This window comes from Ipomoea nil, unplaced genomic scaffold, assembly GCF_001879475.1.
Source record: "Ipomoea nil cultivar Tokyo-kokei standard unplaced genomic scaffold, Asagao_1.1 scaffold1770, whole genome shotgun sequence".
Classification (NCBI taxonomy): Eukaryota; Viridiplantae; Streptophyta; class Magnoliopsida; order Solanales; family Convolvulaceae; genus Ipomoea; species Ipomoea nil.
In genome coordinates this window covers 3,220,210-3,244,344 of record NW_017618198.1, presented here as the reverse complement: position 1 = coordinate 3,244,344, position 24,135 = coordinate 3,220,210, and the positions used below count along the sequence as shown (strand labels likewise).

The following is a 24,135-nucleotide window of genomic DNA, read 5'->3' as shown; positions in this document are numbered from 1 at the left end:
ATTGGTCAAAATGACCATTTTTTGCAATAAAAAAAATAGTCGTTGACTGAAATTGCAAAGTTTGAAACTCGCGAATCAGTCTTGATAGTGTCATTATAATCGTGGGACCAAAAATGCAAAAAACTCTTTAAAGTAATCTATCGACTATTCATCCATGCAACTATAACCTAGTTTTAATCTGTCTAAAATCATCCAATCTGTCACATATACATTTGTGAATTGCCATTCGTTCCCCAATCTTAGTGTCATTCGTTAAACACCATCCAAAGCTCACCAAAAATATGTGATCTGAGACTTTCTGACTGGCTCCAGTTGTTTAATTTGTTGATTATAAGGTGGTGTTCCTACGGTCGGCGCCAGTTTATAACAATTGCTTCTTAGCCATGTTTAGCTACTGGAAGTCCAGACCCTAAAATCCTTCGCACGCGTTTAGGGGAGTGGAAGAGTGAAAGTCGGGATATGCCAAGATTTTCTTCTAAAAGATTTTGATTAGCCGTTTCAACACCCTAATTAAAGACCAAATTAATTGCCCTTGGATTGCTAATTATTACTGCGTATTAAATATATAACTAAATATTTCAGGCCTGTAGCTAGGCTTGAAAGTTAGACACTCATTTGAGAATTGAGACTTCCACTGGCGAGTGGCGACGTACGTGCATCAGGTATGTCTGATTTTCACAGTTTAAATTAGATGATCCTTTAATTTCATAGGTTGGCAAAAATTGAATGTGTTTGCTAAATATACACGAGAAATAAAATGGTAAAGTTAACTTTATAATTAATCAATCATGTAAAATGATATAGATGATATTGGCATATATTTTGAGGGAATGCGTATGTACCTGCACGCACTGTGTAATTCATCTTGTCAATGTAAGTTTTGATGGATTGAATTTATGCATATTAGATGTGGTTTTCCTGTTGAGAATTAATTTCAGTACGACTTTGGGAATTTCTTTTTGCAGCCTTTGTGTTTACTAAATCTTAATTATCATTAACACTTTTCGTACTATAAGTACTTTTGTCAAAGGAGTTGATTATTAGTTAATTGGAAATATGTGTCATTATGTTATTCTGTTGGCTGACTATATTGTTATTTGATATTAATCAGCTCATTGTCTGATTATGGGATTTGATCTCGATGAGGATAATATGAAGCACATGAGATGACGAGAAATATTTTACATGATTTGTGATTTGTGTGAAATTAAATGTGCAATGGTCATGTTTTTCAGTAAATTTAATGCAAACTTAGTTTTGCTGTTGTATTCTAATCCAAAAAGCAAGCATGCTCTTTAATTGATTCATCATAAACTTAGTTTTGCTGCTGTATTCTAATTCAAGGAAGTTTTGTGGCATAGTTTATCTCATGTTTTAACTGTAATTTATTGGTATAGAATTCGTGTTTATTTTTATTTACAGATAATTATCTTTATTTTGAAAATTTACAATTTTATAGATTGGTAGTGTTTATTGATTATGCAATGTTGACAGTGCAACAATATATTGTATATAAACGGTAAACAGTATAAATAGTTGGTCAGATTAAGATGAAGATGAAAAGTATATCATGAAATTAAATGAATAGTTTGTCAGTATATAAGATTAAGATGTAGAGGGCCTCTCTACTTCCCTTTCTCCTTCTAAGGTGAAATCTTATTCTTTAGATCACATTCTTGAAAATCTAGGGTTTATAGAAAATGAAACATTATGAAGCCTTCGAGTATGATAGATTTCATTATGATATAGTGAGTGTGACTCTGTGTTATTTTATTGATATTTCTGATTGCATGCTTAATTTGCTTGGGCTGAAAAGAACTTCCTATTATTGTATTAGGGATTACCTTTCTAACTAAAATCATCTTTATTATTTAGGGCTTTTGATCGCTATGTGTGGAGTGAGTCTTTAGTTTTTTTCGGGGTTATTTGCTGGGTTTTAATTTGTATTGAACTGGACTAGTAAACTGAAAAATAACAGAGTATTGTTGGAAAGAAATCAATGATTTTTTTGTTTGTTTGTTTGTATTTTTTTATGACCGCAATTTCGTTAATCTTCAATTCTTTTTTTTTTTCTTCAGTATTACATTTCGAAATGACAGATTCCCAATATGCTTATGCTTATTTCTCAAGTTGTGGTGCACTCTATCGTGTTAAAATTCCTAAAATCTCTCCGTGTTGCAAACACGAATTCATGGTTGAGCTTGTATTCCCCCAACTTCCACACTCTTCAACCACAACCATATTGTATATGCAGTTGGTGGCTCAGAGGGATCTACGTTTGTATATAGCCGCACGATGTATATTTTTTATCCTAGTAGGTTCCACCAATTACCTATTGAAAACCTTCGTTGTCTCGATCACGGGATTTTGAATCTATGGTGGATGCACGGGTGATTCGAGGAGTTGGAGATCAGATTTACTTACTTTCAGTGAATAATAAACTTTACGAGCCTATGTTCAACAAGGAGCAATTTTGTTTTCAGTCCTTTGATCCCATCAAAGATTGCTTTGAAACCCTTCCATCCCCTCCTCTTGCACCTCTCGCACCTGATCATGTCTTTAGTCTTACTGTCACATTTGGTCACTTTTTTCTTAGCGGTCATATATATTTGTTCATTAGGGACCCACAGAGTGAGTACCTTGAGAGTGTCTTTAGTTTTAACATCATATTTTCAAAATGGGAGGAGAGGATGTCTTTGTTGGATCGATTTGATAAGAAACAAATTCCTCCTCCCTTTGATCACAATGGCGACATAGGGCTTTCAGATGAGTTTTTTGATAAAACTTGGATTCTGGTTGCCTTTTGTGGTACTACACTTAGTGCATATCGTGTTAAAATTCATGCTGACGGTGATCTTGAGCCCATATCTTATAGGAAGCTAAAGGAAAGTTGTTATCAGGAAGGTTGGGATGACCTCATAACTTATCCACTAGCTGATATTGGAGGTGGAAAATTTTTTGTGGTCACTGATTCTTACAATGTAGGTCTCTTGATGTATGTGTTCCAAATTGATTTTACACTTGAACATCACATCCAATCCTTTGCAAGTGGTGTTGGAGCCTCTTCAAAAATCCTTTACTATAAGAAATTCCAACGTGGGTATGCTATTGATTGTTTTTGTATTGCGTAAGTACACCCCTACCTGCCACATTCATTCTTCTCATTCATATATGCTTCTACATACTTGTGTGATAAATTAAGCGCTTTGAATTTGATCGTTGCTTACTTTTTATTTATTTATTTATTTATTTATTTATTTCCAGCTCTGCCCCTCCAACAATTGAAGACCAAGATAGGGTGGAAAATACAAGTAAAAGGGAGAGGAGTGGGGATGAAACCATGTATAAGTCCAAGATCCTCCGTTCTTTATGAGTATAGTGGTATTCTTATATTTTGTGTTTATTTAATCAGCAATATATATAATATAATATAATGTTGAATTATAGATCGGAAATGAATTACATCCTTTCTTTTTTGGAGTGTTTAAGTGAACAAAACTGCAATCCATCCTATCTTCTTGGAGACTTCAATGGTAGATTAGGTATTTTTTGGGAGTGTTTAAGTGAACAGAACTGCAACTCGTACTATCCTCTTGGAGACTTCCAATGGCAGTTTAGGTATTGTTAGAAGTAGGAATTGTGTGTATGTTGATTTTGGTCGCAAGGAAATGGATAAAGTTACAGAATCTTTTTTTTCAGAAGATAAGATGTTTTCGGAATTGACCCTAAAATATACCTTGATATTTCACAATTTCATTCCTGCCCCTTATTATTATATGTATTTGTGCATTTACTTGTAAGCTAGTGATCTTATCAAAATTGTTGTCTACTAAATCTGAACAAGCTGATTTTTACATGCTGGACTTTGAGCAAGTTCCTGAGATTCTTGATGGGTATTCTCATTGGCCACTTTGTTGACTTAGCTTCATTTGTTGTATTAATATGTAGTCCTTGTTCAAAAGGTGTTTATAACTATTCTATTCTTGTGACTTTATTGTCTTTCCATGCAAATGTGTTGTTTGATGTGGGCATGGCCATGCTTGGTGTCTTGGACCGACTATCTTTTTAATTATGCTTTAATTGTAATTGGCCTGTCAAGGAAGGCATGTTGAAACTAGAAGTTTAGTTTTTTTTTTTTTTTTAACCAATTGGGTTTATGTACATTTTGGAAGAAAGCTTCTTAGATGCTAATTACTCCTTATCAGTTTTACTTCCAACTTGGTTTCTTCATCTCAGACTTACCAGCATACTTTTATAATGATTGTATGTAAACCTTGAAAAGTTAGTTGACTTTCAATTCTCTTCTTAATGTTTGATGGCTTTACTGCTATTTAATCACAAAGCTAAGCAATCCTTAATTACTTTGATGTTGAAGAATTGGAGATGTTGATCTTAGTTCGGAAATGGTGTTGAATTTGGAGCTTTAGTTTGACAAAATTTTCGTTTTGGTTTATTTTTTGTGTGAATGTAGTTATTTTGTTTGATTTTTGTTTATTTTTTATGGAGCTTAATTTTTTGTTCTATCTTCAAAGTGCTAACTGCAACGTGTTATTGATATGTAGTTACAGTTTGATCTTCATTTGTGTTCTGACTTTTAAAGAATTGAACAAACTCGTGTTTCAGAATTATTTTTATGTGAACATTTTTGTGTTTCAGAACTATTCTCTCAAAAATTTGTAAGAACTTCATAAAATATTTCAATACAAGATCATTTCACTAATTTTAAACATTTCAAAAATTAAATTTCGTATAAAAATTAGTAAACAATTAATATTTGTACCGTTTTATATCCAACTTATTCCATTTCCCTTTTCTATGCTACGTAGCTCCGTACATTGTACCATATATCCCCATCCCATACGACATATGGTCTAATGACAAAAAAATAAAATAAAATTTATGACTCCTTAATTTCATGCCTATTTCATATATAATAGCTCTATTACATGTATATACTTTAAAAATCTATTCCTTTTTATTTTATAATATGACAAACAAAGATATGATATTTTTATGAGTTAAAGACATTTTTGGTCCTAAACTTATAGTGGCATCGACAATTTTGGTCCTTAATAAAAAAATTTGTCATTTTATAGACAGACTTATTGTGACGAGGACATTTTTAGTCCTCTGTCTATTATGTCATTAGTTGACCATCTAAATGAGGGGTATTTGTGTCAATTCAGCTTATTTTCCTTCAAAACAACTTTGAGGGGTATTTGTGTCAATTCAGCTTATTTTCCTTCAAAACAACTTTGAGGGGTATTTGTGTCAATTCAGCTTATTTTCCTTCAAAACAACTTCACCGCTTCCAAACTGTGTTCATCTCTGTGATGCTCTGAGCCGACAACGTCTTCATGCCGCACTTTCCTCTATCGTTCTTCATCCACCTCAGTCTCCTTGCTATCACATTACGTAGGGAAGGAACCACTCTAGAGCTCAGGCAAAAGGCTCTCCTACGGTAATGACGATGAAGGAGACGGCGGCGGCGTAGGCTTCAAGTCTTGGAGTAGAGGAAGGTTCGGAATGAAGGTGGCACCGAAACAATTATGCGTAATTTCCGGTGGGAAATGGTCGTGATAGAGCTTCTAGCATTTTGAGTGGGTCTGGAATTCGAATTCCTGAGGAAAGGAACATTCCGGTGGTGGCGGCGGCGGCAGAGAAACGTAGTTTTCGGAGAAAATGAACTCGCCAGAGTTGAAAAGATTATCAAAATGAAACAACGATGAGGACTCTGGGAGAAGGAAACTGCGGTTGTAAACTTTAGCAGGACATTTTCAATCTTGAGATGTCAAGGGTGATGAATAACATCCTTCTGTCTTCTCTTCCTCAAGCAGATAAAAATCCACATATATAAGGTACATATAAACCTGGAGAATAAATGTATAGTTTAGGTGCATGTGTTACTATATCTAAGAGGTAATAACTGAGATGAGAATGCAGAGTTATTAACCCATAGAAGGGGAGATACTGATGCAGAGCTGTGCTACTAGCAGCTGCTCTGGACTCTAAGGGACGCTGGTGAATGAAAGGATTAATGGACTCTTTTGATGCATTTGAAGAAAATAGCTGCCTTGTTCTCATGAACCTTCAAGTTCTGCAATGAAAATAAATAATTCTATAAATAATAGAAACAACAGTGTAAATCAATGGCTCATTGAAGTCTTGTGCAAGAGAGGTCAATATACCTTGATCCGAATGGTGAGGACCTCTTTGAACTCCTTTGTGGAGTTCATTAAGCGATTTTTAAGGTTGTACGGTCAACAACCGTGGTTGTATGGGTGGTCGTGTCTGTAAACATGCTTCCATTTTTATTTTGCGAGTTGCTAAGAAACTACAGATTTACTACAACGGCATTAAGTGCAGAGATGTCCTGCTTGATCACAACTGTCAACTCTTGAATCTTTACTGTTGGATCATCAAAAACTGATGTTCTTTTTGCCACTGTAAGGACACAGGAATAATTAGGATTTTAAGAACCAGGTTCGTTCTGTGATTATGGGAAAAAAATGATAAACACAGCTGTATGGGTATTCAGGGAACTACTTTGCATGCATCCTATTACGATAGAGGAAAGTGCGGCGTGAAGACATTGTCGGCTCAGAGCATCACGGTGATGAACACAGTTTGGAAGCTTACAGATGGTGAAGTTGTTTTGAAGGAGAATAAGCTGAATTGACACAAATATCCCTCATTTAGACGGTCAACTAATGATATAATAGACGGAGGACCAAAAATGTCCTCGTCACAATAAGTCTGTCTATAAAATGGCAAATTTTTTTATTAAGGACCAAAATTGTCCGTGCCACTATAAGTCTCGGACCAAAAATGTCTTTTACTCTATTTTTTATCACATAAGTTCTTGAAAAAGTGTCTACATCAATGATTTATAAGGAGTAAGAGTTGAGAGTAACAAATAAAGTCTATGTAGTAGTTTGTATTTCATAAACAAGTTTTTCAAAAGTTGAGGAGCAATACTTGTTTATGAAATAAACTGGTTACCGACCATATTTTTAATTCTGCTTAGTTGTAAATGGTCTGTTAAGAGATGTCATGTTGAAAGCAAAAGTTTAGTTTTTTTAACCAATTGGGTTTATGTGCATTTTGGAAAAAAGCTTATTAGATGCTAATTAATCCATATCAGTTTTACTTTCTACCTGGTTTAACTTACCAGAATATTTCTATAATAATGGTATGTAAACCTTGGAAAGTTGACTTTCAATTATCTTCCTGACGTTAGATGGTTTTATTTAAGGCATGGCTTTACTGCTATATTATCACAGAGCAATCCTTAATTTACTTTTGGTAAAGTTGTTACTTGTTATTCTTGAAGTAGTTGAAAGAGTTAATTACATTTTTGGTCCTAGACTTATAAGTGTCAATCCACTTTTAGTTCTTTTTATTAGAATATCTACTTTTGGATCTAGTATTATTGTGACATGATCATTTTTGGTCTGTTATCAACAAAACAGTTTAAATATCACTAAATACAAGGGAATTTCGGTCTACAGTTTTTATGTCGTTGTATTTAACGATATTTCAACTATTTTGTTGAAGGAGGACTAAGAATGGTCACGCCACAATAATACTAGGACTAAATGAGAATGTTCTAATAAGAAATGACTAAAAGTGGACTGTCACCTATAAATCTAGGACCAAAAATGAAATTAACTCTAGTTGAAATTTATTACTATATTACTTGAAAAGAGTCAGTGCTATGTTACTATTCATCACTTGCCAAATTGTGATTAGAGTTAAATGCTGCTATAATGATGTGCGCGACCACGGCTTAGTTGCAGGGTTAGTTCAGATAGTTAGATTAGTATTTAATATAAATGTTTGATTTTTATGCTAGGTTAGTTCAGATAGATTAGTATGTAATATTAATGTTTGATTTTTATTGGAAACATAAGAGAACAAAACTAGATCAATTGGTTCAATTCAATTATTAGTGTGCAATATCACTACATTAGAGGTTGATTCTTACAGAAAATATTAATTGTTTAAAGTAGAGATATGGCCAAGCTTCCTTTTGCAATTACATATTTTACCTTGTAGGGCAATGAAGCACAAGTTTCCTAGAAATATTTTCAATGGGAATCATTTTTTGACAAAAGCTTTGACATGGCAAAGGTGGATATATATATACCATTTAGTAATTTTCAATGAAATTTGGTTTTTAACCATATCTCTTGTTCCCTCCATTGTTTTTTTTTTTTTTTTTTTAATTTGGATTTTGTGGGGTACATCTTATTGCCTTCATTTTGTTGTGACTCATACTTCCCCCATGTGAACTGCTGGTATTCATGGCTTTGATTTTCCTCTTATCATTTTTCAACACACTGATGAAAGTATTCACTTTTTCTACTTGTCAATAGCCTCTTTATTTAACTTGGTTTTATTTTCACAGATCTTCACTACATTGCCTCCCCAAGTGCCCATATTGATAGGTATATGTATTAGTTATTGACACCAGTTTTTGAATACCTTAAAAGCCTTAAGCTGGGAAAAAAGCACAAAACACATGCAGTTCTTGACTGTTTAGTACATTTTTTTTTTTTTAATTTGGTATATACTTTTCAGCTTAGATTGACCAACGAATTGTAGAAGCAATTGAATAGTTGATGGACCAAAAATGATTCATCTAAAATACAATTTTTATCCAAATTGAAAATTTTGGTCGTTAGAGACTTAATTTGGAATGAGTATTATATTCTAGAGATCAAAAGAGAAAAAACTCTGTAGAAGATTATGGGTATGTAATTTTATTTTTTTTGATAATATATTGATCAGGGATGACCAGACCTTAGATTTAGTTTGGTGAGTGAATGATGCATCCCAGGCTGGAATGTTGATGAATATGAGTTGTATTTGACTAATTCCATTCATGCATGATGTTTGATTGAAAATCTAAATTTGGATGGAGATTGATTGATGTGATTATTTAGGTTGAAAGCCAACCTATGTTGATAAGATGGAAATAATGCATCTGAAAGCCATCCCAATTAACTTCCTCTATGGTATTTGGTTGGGAGAAAGGAATTATGAAGGAAATGAATTGCAATTCGGTGGAAAAGAATAAGGTATGAATAATGTAGGAATTCAAATACATTGTTTGGTAGGGAGGAATAGAATTATTGGAGATGAGAAGGAGAAAGTGGTATAAAGACTAAAATGCCCTTATACAATAATAATAGCAATAAAAACTAAGAGTAGTAGTGTCATTTGATCTAGTTTTCCTTTCTCAAATTCATTGAATTGCAATTCATGGGATACCCCATGAATTACAATTCAACAAAAGGAACAATGTAATTCAGGCCTTCATTGAATTACAATTATATTACAATAAAATTACATCCAACCAAACGCCCCGTTAGTTCAGAACCTACACGATGTTTATCCCTTACCTAATATCCATCTAATTTTCTATATTCATTTTTTCTATTGTAATATGTAATAAATATATTTTAATAAAATACTTTTAAACCTGTAATAGTTTAATTATAGTAATAATAATTTATATAATATAATATGAACAAATAATTGTAGAAATTGATAGCCACACTATTAGACAATTAGTTGCCAAGCGGGTGTATGTGTAACATATGCTCCCTTGCATTTGCTCATTGAGCTCTCCGTGATTGCATGTCATGCATTGTTATTTATTAATTTTATTTTCTTACAATATCATAATACAGAGTACAATTTTTATTTAGATATTAGGTATTTCCCTTTTTTAGTATAAAGTATATGAACATTTTATTCTTTCTCAATATCTACCATTAAAAGGCAATTCTTCAACACCTATAAAAATGGTCATCTGTGGAACCTCCGACCTCCCAAAAAGGCAAAAACACTCACTTTCAACTGTTGAATTGGATTAAAATGTGGCCTACAGGCCTGAGGGTCCAAGTCTTTTGGATATGTATTGCATTTTGCACCCTGCTGAGTATGTGGCAAACCCATCCCACATCATTTTGGATATATGATATTAATGGTCTCACTTTATCTGCAAAGGTCAAATTTCATGTTTTTCATTGGTTGGTTAGGATCTGTGCTTACGCCAAAAGGTATAGTAGAGAAGACGCAACGATACAACTTTATTCTTTAGATCGTCACATTTTTTAGAAGCAGGGTGCTAAATTTATTCTTCAAACCTCCGCCCAACAATCTCCTAGCCACATGTTGTTGGACTTGGTCCTTCATTGACCTCCGCCCAACAAAGAGAAATAAAAGTATAGTAATTATTCTTATTAAAAATTTTGTGATCAAGTATGTATAAATTTGTAATTTTAATAGAATTTTATAATTAGTTTGGTCGTTTTTTTTTTTTTTTTTTTTTAAGAAGTGCTTATCATATCTGAGTAGGATGATAAGATCCATGCAATATTGTTGGTTCAATAATTATGAATGCCGGCTGTCTGTTGGGGTAACAATCATCTTAAAAGCAATGTGCATGGCATCACCTACAGCATGCAACAATGGTTTTATTAATTAACTTATACTTGGATAAGGCAGGGGACAAGTATCTCTTCCACATGCACCACTTGTTCAACATTTATAATTAATGTTTTTTTCTTCTTCTCTCTTCTACCTATGGACTGCTTATTGCCTAATGGTAAATTCGACCTGCTTCAAATTACAGCGTATCTTTCAAAAAAAAAAAAGTAAATGAATTCCCGCCTTAACACCAATTATACCCTCCAAAAGAAAGGCGGTACATATCAATATGTCATTATGTTGTTTAACGTTTCCTTTGTTTCACTTAAAATGATTTCATATGTTTTTTGTTGGGTTATAAAGTGGTGGCCTGGCCGGCACTGACTTGCGAACTACGTTGTGAGACAAACCCTAGGAATGGAATACAATGTGGTTTCTCTGGCTATTTAGCCACCATGCATGCATGGATAGATGGTCCCCTCCAACACATGCAATTCAAACACCCTAAGCAAAATGCCAACTCATAGAACATGCATTTGTTTAATTTCCAGCCCCAAACAATCCATTTCTTTCTTAAATTTTGGTGGTTTAAGGATGATCATGACCACCCTATACATATACTTACAAATCTTAGGCAAGAGAAATAAATGCTATGTACCACATCGGTTGTGAGTCAATTGATTTTTCTTTTAAGGGTATGTTTGGAAACCCGGAAAATGATTCCTGGAAATCATTTTCTGAGTTTTTGGTGTTTGGCTAGGGAAGGAAAATGGAAGTCAAAAGAAAACAACTCAAAGTCAATGGAAAATCCCTCAACTTTTTCAGAAAATGACTTCCCTTTTTTTCCTCGTTTCCAAACGGATCCTAAATGTTAAATCAGTTTTACTGAGTATGTTTTTATTTTCATTTTTTAGTCATCGAGTTCAAAATCAATTTGATTTGGTCACCAACTATTGAATATTTCAATTAATCTTCTACGTATATAGTGATTGAAATTGCTACAATTTAGGATTAAAAGTGTTACCATTTTCAATAACTGAAGACCAAACCTAATCTATTTTAAATTAAACTCACTGATTAAAAATGAAGAAAAAACACAATAATAGTCGAGAGACTAAAACTAGAATTAACTCTTTTTTTTTTTTTTTTTCAAATTACATTTGGAGTATTATTGTGTATATTTAAAAAGAAAGTGTGTTAAATTAAAATTATTATATTATAAATAAAATAAATTTGCAATCATTTATCTGGTAAAACTTCCAAATAACATTAACTCTTATTAATATAAAAAAATTTATTATGTATATATTTTCATCTAAATGCTGATTATGGTCACCTTTCATTTCAGTCTCATTAATTGTTATATATCCCCGTTTTTCTAAATGGACATATTTTTCACAGTTCTAATCCTACTACTACAATTTAACCACCACTTTTCCAATTGAACCGTTACCACTCTAATGGCAAATTATGTTGTGGAACAGTGTCTACCTTGTTTCAAAATTGTTCATAATTATGAATATGTAGTTCAAAAATTATGAACACATAATTTTATAATTATGAACATAATTTGTGAATATAATTATGAATATATAGGTCTGTAATTATGAATATAGAGATTCAATAATTGTGAATATGAAGTTCTAAAATTATGAATATATAGTTTTATAATAATGAACATATAGTTCTCAAAAAAATAATAATAATAATAATGAACATATAGTTCAGTAATTATAAACATAGAGTTTTGTAATTGTAATAGAGTTCAATAATATGAATATAAACTTCAAAAATTATAAATATATAGCTTTATATTTATGAATATATATATAGTTCAATAATTATAAACAAAGAACCGTATCCACCTTACAAGGTGGACACGGTTCCAGAGCATAAGATTGCTCTCTAATTCAGTGGGCTCTTATCCTTAAGAATAGTTATGCTATGCAACCGAATGCACCATGCGCATGGGGCATACGATGCAAAACGACGTCGTTTTGACTAAAAACGCGCATCCCTCTTTAAAAAAAAAAAAAAAATCAGGTTCAATTCTCGACAATAGTATTATTGTGGATATATAGTTATGAATTTCTGGATATATAGTTATAAATTTCTGGATATTTAGTTCATTCATTGTGGATATTTAGTTCATTCATTATAGATATTTACTTCATTCATTCACTGTGGATATATAGTTATGAATTTATGGATATATTGTGGATTTTTACTTCATTCATTCACTGTGGATATATAGTTATGAATTTGTGGATATATAATTATGAATTTATGGATATATAAAAATGCTATTGCCGGGAATCAAACCTGATTTCTTTTTTTAAGTGGAACGTGCATTTTTTAACCAAAACGACGTCGTTTTGCATCGTATGCACCATGCTCATGGTGCATTCGGTTGCATAGCATAACTTGCGTATTCTTAAAGGTAATTTTTATAGAAAATAAAAGAAAAGGCCTAATTACCATAAATAATCGTCCCGCGGATAGGGATGACAATATGCCCCGTCCCCGATGGGGATCCCCAATCCCGGCCCCGTCAGGGACGGAAATGTAGAAAATTTTCGGGGAACGGGGACGGGGACGGGGAATGTTTGTAATTCCCCGTCGGGGACGGGGACGGGGATGGGGATACCCCTCCCCGCCCCGCCCCGTCCCGTCCCCGAATACTTATTATTAATAAAAATAAATAAATAAATAAATATAAATAATATAAAGTAAGGCAACAATACTGTACTGCCAAAGGTAGTAGGTACTGTTACATTATATATATATATATATATATATATATATATATATATATATATATATATATATATATATATTAAATTAAGATTTAACTTTTTAGTTTTTAAAATTAAAAATTACACTAATTTAAAATTCTGATTAAGAATTAATCGGGGCGGGAAATCCCCCTCCCCGCCTAATTCCCCGCGGGAACGGGAATGGGGGTTATTTTCAATTTCCCACCGGGAATGGAAACGGGGACAGGAATGGGGTCGGGGTTTCGGGGACAGGGACAGGGACGGGGAGTATACTCCCCGCCCCCGCCCCGCCCCGTTGTCATCCCTACCCGCGGAAGGCCAAACAATTGACCAGAGGTGACGATTTGTGATTTTTTTTTTTTTTAGAAATATAATGTAAATTTGTGGCCATAGAAACATCGTCGATGACATTTTTATATAGCAAGAATGTAACGTGTTGTTTAGGCCCACATTTCCTTCATGCCCCATTATGAACACGTTTATTCGGATTTACAGCTTAATGTGGCCCACGCTTTCTTAACCCTTAGAAAGACGGTGACTACTCTCCTGGTATGGATTAAGGAAGAGGGCCCACAAAATGCAACAACCCATGGATGTGGTTGCCAAGCAAGAACCTCGAAAGCCCATTTTTGATAAGGCTAAAGCTTTTGTTATTATTGATTAGGAGGTGTTTGATAAATTCTGTTAGTTATACCTTTAGATGATTGGGTTAGTGAGTTTGATTAGTTGATAACATTAACTAATTGTAAAAGAATATTTGGTAAATTAGTTGTTATCTGATTACATATGATAGGGATATACTCTCGGTACTCGTAGTTGCCTGGTCGGTGTTGGTTGGTAGTCATGTCCCGACCGACTGGACCACGAAGACCGCCCGGGTTTGGGCGTCCGAACGGCTTCCCAACCGATCTATCCGCCCAACCCGTTCGATCACCCCTGCCGTGGGGGATCCTATCACGGGCTAGCTGTGGTAGGCACCCGACTGTCGCCTGCTCGGGCCCGATCGGTATGTGTCTGGCCTCGTGTCCCTTGGTCAGCCAGGATAGCACCGTCGCGTGGTGAGATATTGCATGACCTCGGTGGTGACCGATGCATGCTAGTCACGTGCCACCCATGCCAGGTCGCCGGAGCCTGTCCCGTCCTCTTCCTATAAATAGGACATTTATTGCAACTGGAAAGAGACTTTTTTGGCATTTAATTGAACCGGAGCTTCCCGACCCACTGTTGGAAATCCCGAGCTTTAGTACTCTACGTATACTCCTATTTACAGTATCAACATACAAAATAACTTTCTCAAAAAGCTGATCGAAAAAAATTATTTTAAACAACTTTTTGAATTTTAGTGTTTTAATCAGTATGCACTAGTATATATATCATTCCCTTTTAGAATGATGTTAAATTGTATAACATAAAAGTTTTCTTTCGCGCACAATGAATACAAATCAAATATCATAATGAACTTGCCGAAAACATTATTTTTTAATTTAAAGCACTTATGAAATTTTAAGTAATTTATTAACTATTCATCCATGCCCACTTATAAGTCTATGACCTACTTTTAATCTGTCTAAAATCATCCAATCTGTCACATATACATTTGTGAATTGTCATTCATTCCCCAATCTTAGTGTTATTCGTTAACCACCATCAAAAGCTCACCAAAAATATGTGATCTGAAGACTGGCTCCAGTTGTTTAATTTGTTGATTTTAAGGTGGTGTTCCAACGGTCGGCGCCAGTTTATAAAAAATATCAAACATTTATTACTGATACCATATGTATGTTTTTGCATTTCTCGTGTTCTTTTATTTTCTTAAATTACATTGTTTAATTTATTTCTGCACCACAAGGGAGCGTTAAATATATAAATAAACAAATAATGTTCAATCGTGTTGAACTTAATAGCCGCGTCCGCCGCGTCCAATTAATATTAATCATATGAATATTTAATCTACTCAATCAATATCATACTTTCCAAAATAAAGATAACTTTTAACCATTTTACAAGTTTGACTCTCAAGACAAATTATAATGTGGACCATGAATAAATATTAAAATATACTCAAGATTCATTATTTGATATATTACCAAATAATATATCTTCAGTAGGTTGAGAAATTATATGAACAGATACTACATTGTAATAGAGCTAGTAGCATTCAAAAATAATATATCTTCAGTAAACAAATAATGTACCTTTAAAATAACATTTAGTGTATTGAAAATATATTAAATAATATATCTTCAGTACACAAATAATGTACCTGTAAAAATGAACATTTAGTGTATTGAAAATATACTTATAGTATATTAAAAACTATATTTTATGTTAGTGGATTATGGTCTATAGCATAATGATTGGATTTTTAGCGCAAACAGCTTATTAGCTTTATTGGTTTGAGCCAATCAGTTTTAAGCAACATAAGTTGTTTTACTTCTTTGTGATTCTTTGCCAACTAGGGTCACATTGTCACAATGTAAGGTTTATCCAGTACACATTCTTGAGTAGTGATTACTAGTTTTCATTGTAACCCAAAATAATAATAATAATAAATAAAGACAATTTGTCCAAAAAGGTGTGGCTGAGACATGAGTGAGTGGAGTGTGATTCCCGTACTATAAGTTCACGAGTCCAATTTTTATCAATACTTTCTTGGTCAAACTCATCACATATTGAGTAATAGTTTCTTTTGTCACCCAAAAATAAATAAAGACAACTTTTATGGTATCTTAGGTAATAATATTGTATTTTTAGTAAAAATCATATTATTTATTTTATTAACTAAAGAAATATAACTTCGCCAACAACAAATTATATCTATTACGATACCACCATATATGGGAACCACTGTAGGATGGGAAATGAAAAACAGGAAAATGACAATTTTTAAAAGTATAAGAAATGAAATATAAGGAAACGTGTAAATATTTTTTTTAAAAAAAATATAAAGATATATTTACAAATATTTTTTCTTAATATGTATACATATTAATTATTTAACAATGTAAAATATTATACTACGGAGTAATAAATAAAGGTAGTGTTCTATAAATAGCTAAATAGTAAATATCAATTACTAAAAAGTCAATTTAAAAAAAATGATAGCTAAACATTATAATATTTTAAAACTTAAACAATTAAACATACTAATTGTTTGTGTTTTCATTTTAAATAAAAAACAGACCTTCATTCCATCAGACTCATTTAAAGATAAGTTAGCAAGATAGTATTTGGTTGGATAGAAAGTATTTTTCAAAGAAAATGTTTTCCTTAAATTTGAGAAAAACTAGATTTTTCTTTGGTTCATGAAAAACATTTTCCTCAACAAATCTTCTAAAAATGATACTACATATAAATTTACTATCTAATTAAGACCTAAATTCATATATGTCTCACTGAATTTTTAAAATTAAGGTTGAGTGGTCAGAGGGACTATTCATAGGCTCTTAGCTTAGCAGTGTAAACAGAAAGAAATCTGCATATGTAGACATGTGATGATGATTATATACAGTTGTTTCATGGTTTCACATTGTTTATTAAATGAAATATATTATTAACTTGTAATAATAAGATTAATTCATTTACAAGTAATTAATAAAAATATTATTTTTCTAAAGTAATGCGATTATTTAATAGAAAAAAAAACATTTTCATTAAACATGTACTCTGCAATAAGCTAAGGGAAAAAAAATGCATTTGCACCATTGAAATAATGTGACTAATTAAAATCTTACGAAATTTAATTTTTATTAGTTATATATCTATAAAGAATAATATTAAATGCATAAATTTTTGTTTCAAATTATTTGAAAAATCCTTGTATATATTATAAAACACATTTGGATGTTGCATTTATATATATATTTTTTATAATAATAAAACTTCTGAATATTAAATACACTAATTAACAAGTTGACAAAAAAGAAATATTCTCAAAATTTTGACCACCAATATTCAATTAATTAATCACATCTGAATCTCAAGTTCAACCACTGGAAATATAAATAAATAAACTTATTATAATAGATTTTTACTATGTATAGTTCAAGTAAACAAGTCAACTCAATTTTATAATGTATTATTACTATTGAGAGTCTTATAGTATCATGTGGCGTTGGAGAATTAATTATTACGGATCGGAGTATTATTTTGTAAAACTTGATCATAATCGTATTTTCCATGCATGTTATCAGAAAAATATATATGAAGTTCGCACCGCCTTAAATATTCACTGGTTCAGTAGGCAGTATTTAGGAGAAGAGACCAAGTTTCGAACTTTGGTAGCAGACTACCAGCAGTGTGTTGATTATGTCTAAAGTGGATAGATCCCTTGTGCACACCGGCATTTGACCTTGTCTGCTGAACTATTGAATCATCGTATATCTTTCCAAATGTTCTGTCGTGTGGGAGTTCTTAGGGTTGAGAATTCAACATTTTAGGAGAAAAATAAAAAACATATGAAATAAGTATACTAACCTAAGAAAATAAATTTTTTACGGAGTATTTTTGGATTATGACACCATACTATAATATTATCGAATAAAAAGTGAAGTGAAAAGAGTATGATGCATGAGTTTGTTTAATTCCATACACATGCCAGTTCTATACTGGCATTAGTTGACTACTGATACATATGTCATTTTTATATATTGAGTGTTTATTTTTAATGTACTATATGTTAATTTTTAATATATTGTAAGTTTATTTTTAGTATATTATCTAAAAGTAACATGTAATACATTATAAATGAACATTCAATATAGTAAAAATAATTGAAGCATGTGATCTATCTCAACTAAAAACCTAAGCTGATAGCTCGCTTATCTGGTGGCGTAGAGATTTAAACACATGACCTTTGGTCTGACTCTGATACCAAATTGAAGCATGTGCTCCATCTCAACTAAAAGTCTAAGCTGATAGTCGGATTGCACATTAATGGTTATATGCTCAATAAAAATAAACATTTATTAGTGGCATATCTCTCAATGTGAATCGTTCTTTCCAAGGTTGAACTTCAACTCTAAGGGCCCCCCACACTCCGCCCCGACGGAGCATCTGAGACTCTTAATGTGAATCATGATCTATAATATAATTGCCAAGTTTATATGATGGTCTCTGCATGATGGTGGGAACGTGTTATCATGTATTTTAATGGTATTTATATATATATTTTATCGTATTCAAAGATCTCATTAATTACTTAATTAGTTGATGTAACTCAAAATCAATTGGACTTAATTGCATATAAATAAAGAGTAATATTATATATAAACTTATTTTCTTACACTTTATTTACGTGACATACTTTTATTGATCTATAAAAATAAAAAGGTAAATGCAATTATTATTATATTTTTGTCAAATAAAATTAAACATTATGTGTGACAGAAAATTTTAGTTCTAAAAGTACACTTATCATTTTCATTTGTTTATATATAGGGTTAAACCGTCAACCTGAGGGTCCCTCATCCTCACGTCTTAGAGAATTTTAAGAGGAGGTAAATCGCGAAATACGTCTTCGTAATGTAGGATATGAATGTTCTCTTTTTCTCTTCAGATTTAGATTCTTTCAATTGAGGATTGGAACCCGAATAATGATTGAGGCTATATTTAGCAAATCTAACTGAAAAGGTAGCTAAAAGTTGAAAACATGTCACTTATGTAGTGGCCAAAATATCAAATTTTGACTACCGAAGTTAAAACTTGTGACCATACATTAACAGTTGGCTAATTTACTAATCTTTTATTAGGACAAGAACATGAAATTTGGCATAAATGTATGAATGAATATAGAATTAGCCTCTTGTCATTGGGTCCTCCCATAAAGCCGAAACCTGCCCCCACGCCCTCTCACTTTCAAGTGTGTTTAAAAGGGCAGCTGCAAAGCACCGATTTCTGCAGATTCCCAACTTCCCATTAAACCACTCAGTAGTTAATTTGTACATTGTACTTTAGAAAAAGAGAATCAAAATACATACATAAAGAGAGAGAGAGAGAGAGAAAATCTCATTTCTCTTTTCTCAAGAGAGCAAAAACAGGAACGCTAGCTGCTTTCTTGGCCAGACCCAATTTTCAAAGAAGCATAGAGTATAGTGCAGAAGAATAAGGGTCGAGTATATCTTCAAAAAAAAGAATAAGGGTCGAGTATAAAGAGGCATTGCCTTGTAAAGGGCACAGAATCTTGAGACAACATAGGAAAACATGGGACTGAAACTTGTTTTGGCGGTGGGGATGCTGCTGCTGTGTTCATGGTTTTGTTGTGGGAATGCTTCAGTGTCGTATGATAGGAATGCTATAATTGTGAATGGCCAAAGAAAGATTCTTATTTCTGGTTCTATTCACTACCCAAGAAGCACCCCTGAGGTATTTTCTGCCCAATGTGCTTCCTAGGTTTATCCAATGTTGTTTCAAGTGTGTGTGTGTGTGTTTTTTTTTTTTTTTTTTTTTTTTTTTTTTTTTTTTTTTTGGGACTGGGCAATAATGCTTTTGGTTCTTGTTTTTGGGTTATACAGATGTGGCCAGATCTTATTCAGAAAGCAAAAGAAGGAGGGTTGGATGTGATTCAGACATATGTTTTCTGGAATGGGCATGAACCTCAACCTGGGAAGGTAAGTAAAAGAGCTTCCTTTTTTTTTTTTTTTCTTGAATGTTTTTGTTTACTTATACACAGTAGATTTTAATAGAAATTTTCATTTTTTGGGGGGATTTGCAGTATTATTTTGAGGAAAGGTATGATCTTGTGAAATTCATTAAGCTGGTTCATCAAGCTGGACTTTATGTTCATCTCAGAGTGGGGCCTTATGCTTGTGGTGAATGGAACTTTGGGTAATTTTTATAGTTAACCTTTATATTTACAGCAACAATTATCCTATTTTCTTGGAGTAAAATTTTAAGTTTTGAAAACTTCCATTGTTTTTTGGTTTCAGGGGCTTTCCAGTTTGGCTGAAGTATGTTCCAGGGATCAGTTTCAGAACAGACAATGGACCTTTCAAGGTTAGGTTGCTTTGTCATGGAAATATTTCATCCTTATGATAAAATTCCCAAATTATATATATATATATATATATATATATACATATATATATATATATATGTTTTTATTGGTTCCTAATTTTCTGTTTATGTCAAAAGGCCGCAATGCAAAAATTCACAACCATGATTGTTAACATGATGAAATCAGAAAGGCTGTATGAATCTCAGGGTGGCCCTATAATCTTATCCCAGGTAATTAATTTTTTTTTTTTTTGGGTAGTATTAAATTGTTTCACACAGCTCTGAAAAACAAAGCTGTGGTCTTTCCTTTATTTGTATTATATTATACTATAATAAAGTATTAAAGAGAAGTATCTTAATTTTGTGAAATCTTGTTATAGATTGAGAACGAATATGGACCGATGGAATATGTACTTGGTGCACCTGGTCATGCTTATGCACAGTGGGCAGCGAAAATGGCTCTAAATCTCGGCACCGGTGTTCCATGGGTGATGTGCAAGCAAGACGATGCCCCCGATCCAGTTGTAAGTATTGCCCCTGCTTTTCTTAATTACTTTTGTTGTTTGGTTGCCATTGTTTTTTGTTCAGTTTTTGCATTGCTCATGAATTTCGTGAATGTTTTTTTTTTTTTTCTCCCAGATTAATACTTGCAATGGTTTCTACTGTGACTATTTTTCGCCAAATAAGGCTTATAAACCAAAGATGTGGACTGAAGCCTGGACAGGCTGGTAATATGCGTAAACCAAATTTGGTTTGTAGATGCCAAAGTTTGTTTAGAGCGGGGTGATGATGTTGTTTGAATAATCGTTGCAGGTTTACGGAATTTGGAGGTCCAGCAGCTTATCGTCCAGTTGAGGATTTGGCATATTCGGTCGCAAAGTTTATAATGAAAGGGGGCTCATTCGTCAACTATTACATGGTTCGTTTCTTGTTCGGGAAGCCCCGAATTCTATTGATTTTACCTTGTATTCATCGTCTATTTGTTTACTTTTGCAGTATCACGGAGGCACAAACTTTGGCCGGACATCCGGAGGTCCTTTTATTACCACTAGCTACGACTATGACGCTCCTATTGATGAATTTGGTAAGAACACTTGTCACACGTGGTTATGTTTCCTATAGTAGATAGATTAATTTGTTCATTTATCGGGAGTTTTATGACCATACTAGTTCACAAATTTTCTCCGTTTTTTCCTTTCTGCGGGGGTGGGGTGGGGGTCGGGTATAACCGTATTAAGTATGATTATACACATTCACAACCCTTTAACTGGAATTATGGATTGTGAAAACTAATAGAAATATTTCCTTGATGCCAAAGGGCTACTGAGGGAACCGAAATGGGGTCATCTGAAAGATTTGCATCGAGCGATTAAGCTGTGCGAGCCAGCTTTGGTATCTGGAGATCCCGTTATAACGTCACTCGGGAACTCCCAAGAGGCTCGTGTCTTCAAATCGAAGTCTGGTGGAGCATGTGCTGCATTCCTCGCAAACCACGACCAGCATTCATACGCTAAAGTCTCGTTTGGAAACATGCATTATAACTTGCCCCCGTGGTCCGTCAGCATCCTTCCCGACTGCAAGAACACCGTATTTAATACCGCAAGGGTGAGAGAAATTAACAACCCTTTTCCTTAGAATCTCGAGTGTTTCTTGTGGACATTTCGCGCTAAAATAGCACTTACTTTCCACCCGCAGATTGGAGCACAGAGCTCACAAATGAAGATGACTCCTGTTAGTCAAGGATTCGCTTGGCAGTCATATAATGAAGAGACAACATCGTACGGTGACAATACGTTTACTGTTGTCGGGCTGTTGGAGCAGATAAATACCACCAGAGATGCGTCTGATTATTTGTGGTACACGACAGAGTAAGTGTTTTTTGAAAATTGGAATTTTAGTCATGGTTACACATATAGTACTTATAAATGTTAATTCCAGTAGTTACTTATTCTAACGTATATTTTAATACCAGTGTCACGATTGATCCGAGAGAGGGATTCTTGAAAGGTGGAAAGTGGCCTTGGCTTAATGTCTTCTCAGCCGGGCACGCTTTACATGTTTTCGTCAATGGTCAATTAGTCGGTATGCAATATACTTTTGTTCGATGGAACTTATGGTTACTTAGATCCATATAATAGTGTCACTTGTTTAGTGATGGTATGTTCATGTTATGCGTTCTCACGTTTTGGCAGGAAGTGCCTATGGAAGTTTAGAGAACCCGAAAGTAACTTTCAGTAAATCAGTAAATATGAGAGCGGGAGTTAATAAAATTGCACTGCTAAGCATTGCTGTTGGTCTTCCGGTTAGTTCTCTCTCTTTTTCACTCACCCACACACTTCTTTATACACTACTGCACGGTTTAATGGAAGTATATGATTCTCTCGCATCTAATTTAACGAATAATCTATGAAGTTTAGTTTCTGACTTAAACATTTGCTTTGGCTCAGAACATAGGTCCTCGTTTTGAGACATGGAATACGGGCATCCTCGGCCCGGTTTCACTTGGTGGACTTAACGAGGGGAAGAGAGATTTAACATGGCAGAAATGGTCTTACAAGGTGTTCATTCAGATATATTTAAAGATAATATGCACTCCATAATTGTTTTTTTCTTCAGTGTCAATTGATTCGAGACTTTTTTCCTTTCAGATTGGTCTTAAAGGAGAAGCACTAAGTCTTCATTCGCTCACTGGGAGCTCGTCAGTTGAGTGGGTTCAAGGTTCTTTTGTGGTTCAAAAACAACCACTCACATGGTATAAGGTGTGTATGGCACCTCTTTGGCTCTTTCTTTTTCTTCGTAATAAATTTTGTGAAAATATGTATATATATATCCCTGTGATTAAAAGGTTGTTGAATTTTCTATTGTTTTCCAGACTACGTTCAATGCTCCACCTGGAAATGAGCCTTTAGCGTTGGATATGAACACCATGGGCAAAGGTCAAGTATGGATAAACGGTCAAAGCATTGGGCGTTATTGGCCAGCAAACAAAGCATCTGGCAACTGTGGTGTATGTAACTATGCCGGTTGGTTTGATGAGAAGAAATGCCTGCGTAAATGTGGAGAAGCTACGCAAAGATGGTAAGACCGAAATGTTCTAGTTGGCTATATTGTTTTCTTGTGATGTAACTAAGTTGAGCAACTAAACGGTGAATGGTGACTCCTCAGGTATCATGTTCCTCGCTCTTTCCTGCGCCCAACTGGGAATTTATTAGTTATTTTCGAAGAATGGGGAGGGAACCCATATGGGATCTCTTTGGTGAAACGCCAAGTAGACAGCGTGTGTGCTGATATATTCGAATGGCAACCACAGTTGATGAACTGGAAGATGCAAGCATCCGGTAAAGTGGCTAAACCGCTTAGGCCTAAAGCTCACCTCTCGTGTGGTCCTGGCCAGAAGATTTCTTCGATCAAATTCGCTAGCTTTGGATCCCCCGAGGGGGTTTGTGGAAGCTTTCGCCAGGGAAGCTGCCACGCCTTCCACTCGTACGATATTTTTAACAAGGTATTCTCGATCAAATCTTGGCACATTTCAAGTAGGTAATATACTTGAGTTCTCCTTTCATTGAAGCTAAGACGTTAATCTTTGCAGTACTGCATTGGATGGAACTCGTGCACAGTACCCGTAACGCCTGAAGCCTTTGGAGGAGATCCATGCCCGAACGTCATGAAGAAACTGTCTGTTGAGGCTGTATGCAGTTAATGGGGTACTCGTTTAGTTCCATTCATTCCACGATTCGTTTAGTTCCATTGTCATTAATTTTGGCTTTGCCGGGATGAAGTTGAACAGCTATGCAACAAACACATCCTCTGACAAAAGACAACAAAAGTTGCAGAGATGATTGTGGAAAGGATCATGGTCATGTATGTATGTATATATATATATATATATATATATATATATATATGTATCTTAGCCACCACCAGT

At 33.8% G+C, this 24,135-nt stretch overlaps 2 protein-coding genes across 3 annotated transcripts; both read left to right on the top strand.

Annotated features, from left to right (window-relative positions):
• Positions 1 to 2,662: 2,662 nt before the first annotated feature.
• LOC109192382 lies at positions 2,663 to 3,856 on the top strand. The gene is made up of 3 exons (XM_019342996.1): positions 2,663 to 3,127; positions 3,265 to 3,396; positions 3,479 to 3,856. Exons 1-2 carry the CDS (start codon positions 2,691 to 2,693, stop codon positions 3,371 to 3,373), a joined length of 546 nt encoding a protein of 181 aa, XP_019198541.1. The 5' UTR covers positions 2,663 to 2,690; the 3' UTR covers positions 3,374 to 3,396; positions 3,479 to 3,856.
• A 15,229-nt stretch (positions 3,857 to 19,085) lies between these two features.
• Positions 19,086 to 23,936, top strand: LOC109192373 (beta-galactosidase-like). 2 transcript variants are annotated; one of them, XM_019342984.1, is made up of 19 exons: positions 19,086 to 19,325; positions 19,357 to 19,580; positions 19,730 to 19,825; positions 19,930 to 20,042; positions 20,144 to 20,210; positions 20,349 to 20,441; positions 20,591 to 20,734; positions 20,850 to 20,938; positions 21,024 to 21,129; positions 21,207 to 21,294; positions 21,529 to 21,815; positions 21,906 to 22,078; positions 22,183 to 22,292; positions 22,403 to 22,512; positions 22,658 to 22,768; positions 22,859 to 22,969; positions 23,083 to 23,288; positions 23,376 to 23,712; positions 23,800 to 23,936. In XM_019342984.1, exons 2-19 carry the CDS (start codon positions 19,419 to 19,421, stop codon positions 23,908 to 23,910), a joined length of 2,514 nt encoding a protein of 837 aa, XP_019198529.1. In that variant the 5' UTR covers positions 19,086 to 19,325; positions 19,357 to 19,418; the 3' UTR covers positions 23,911 to 23,936. The 2 variants fall into 2 exon arrangements, with proteins under 2 accessions (XP_019198529.1, XP_019198528.1); XM_019342983.1 differs by having other exon boundaries at positions 19,086 to 19,580.
• The last annotated feature ends 199 nt before the right edge of the window (positions 23,937 to 24,135 follow it).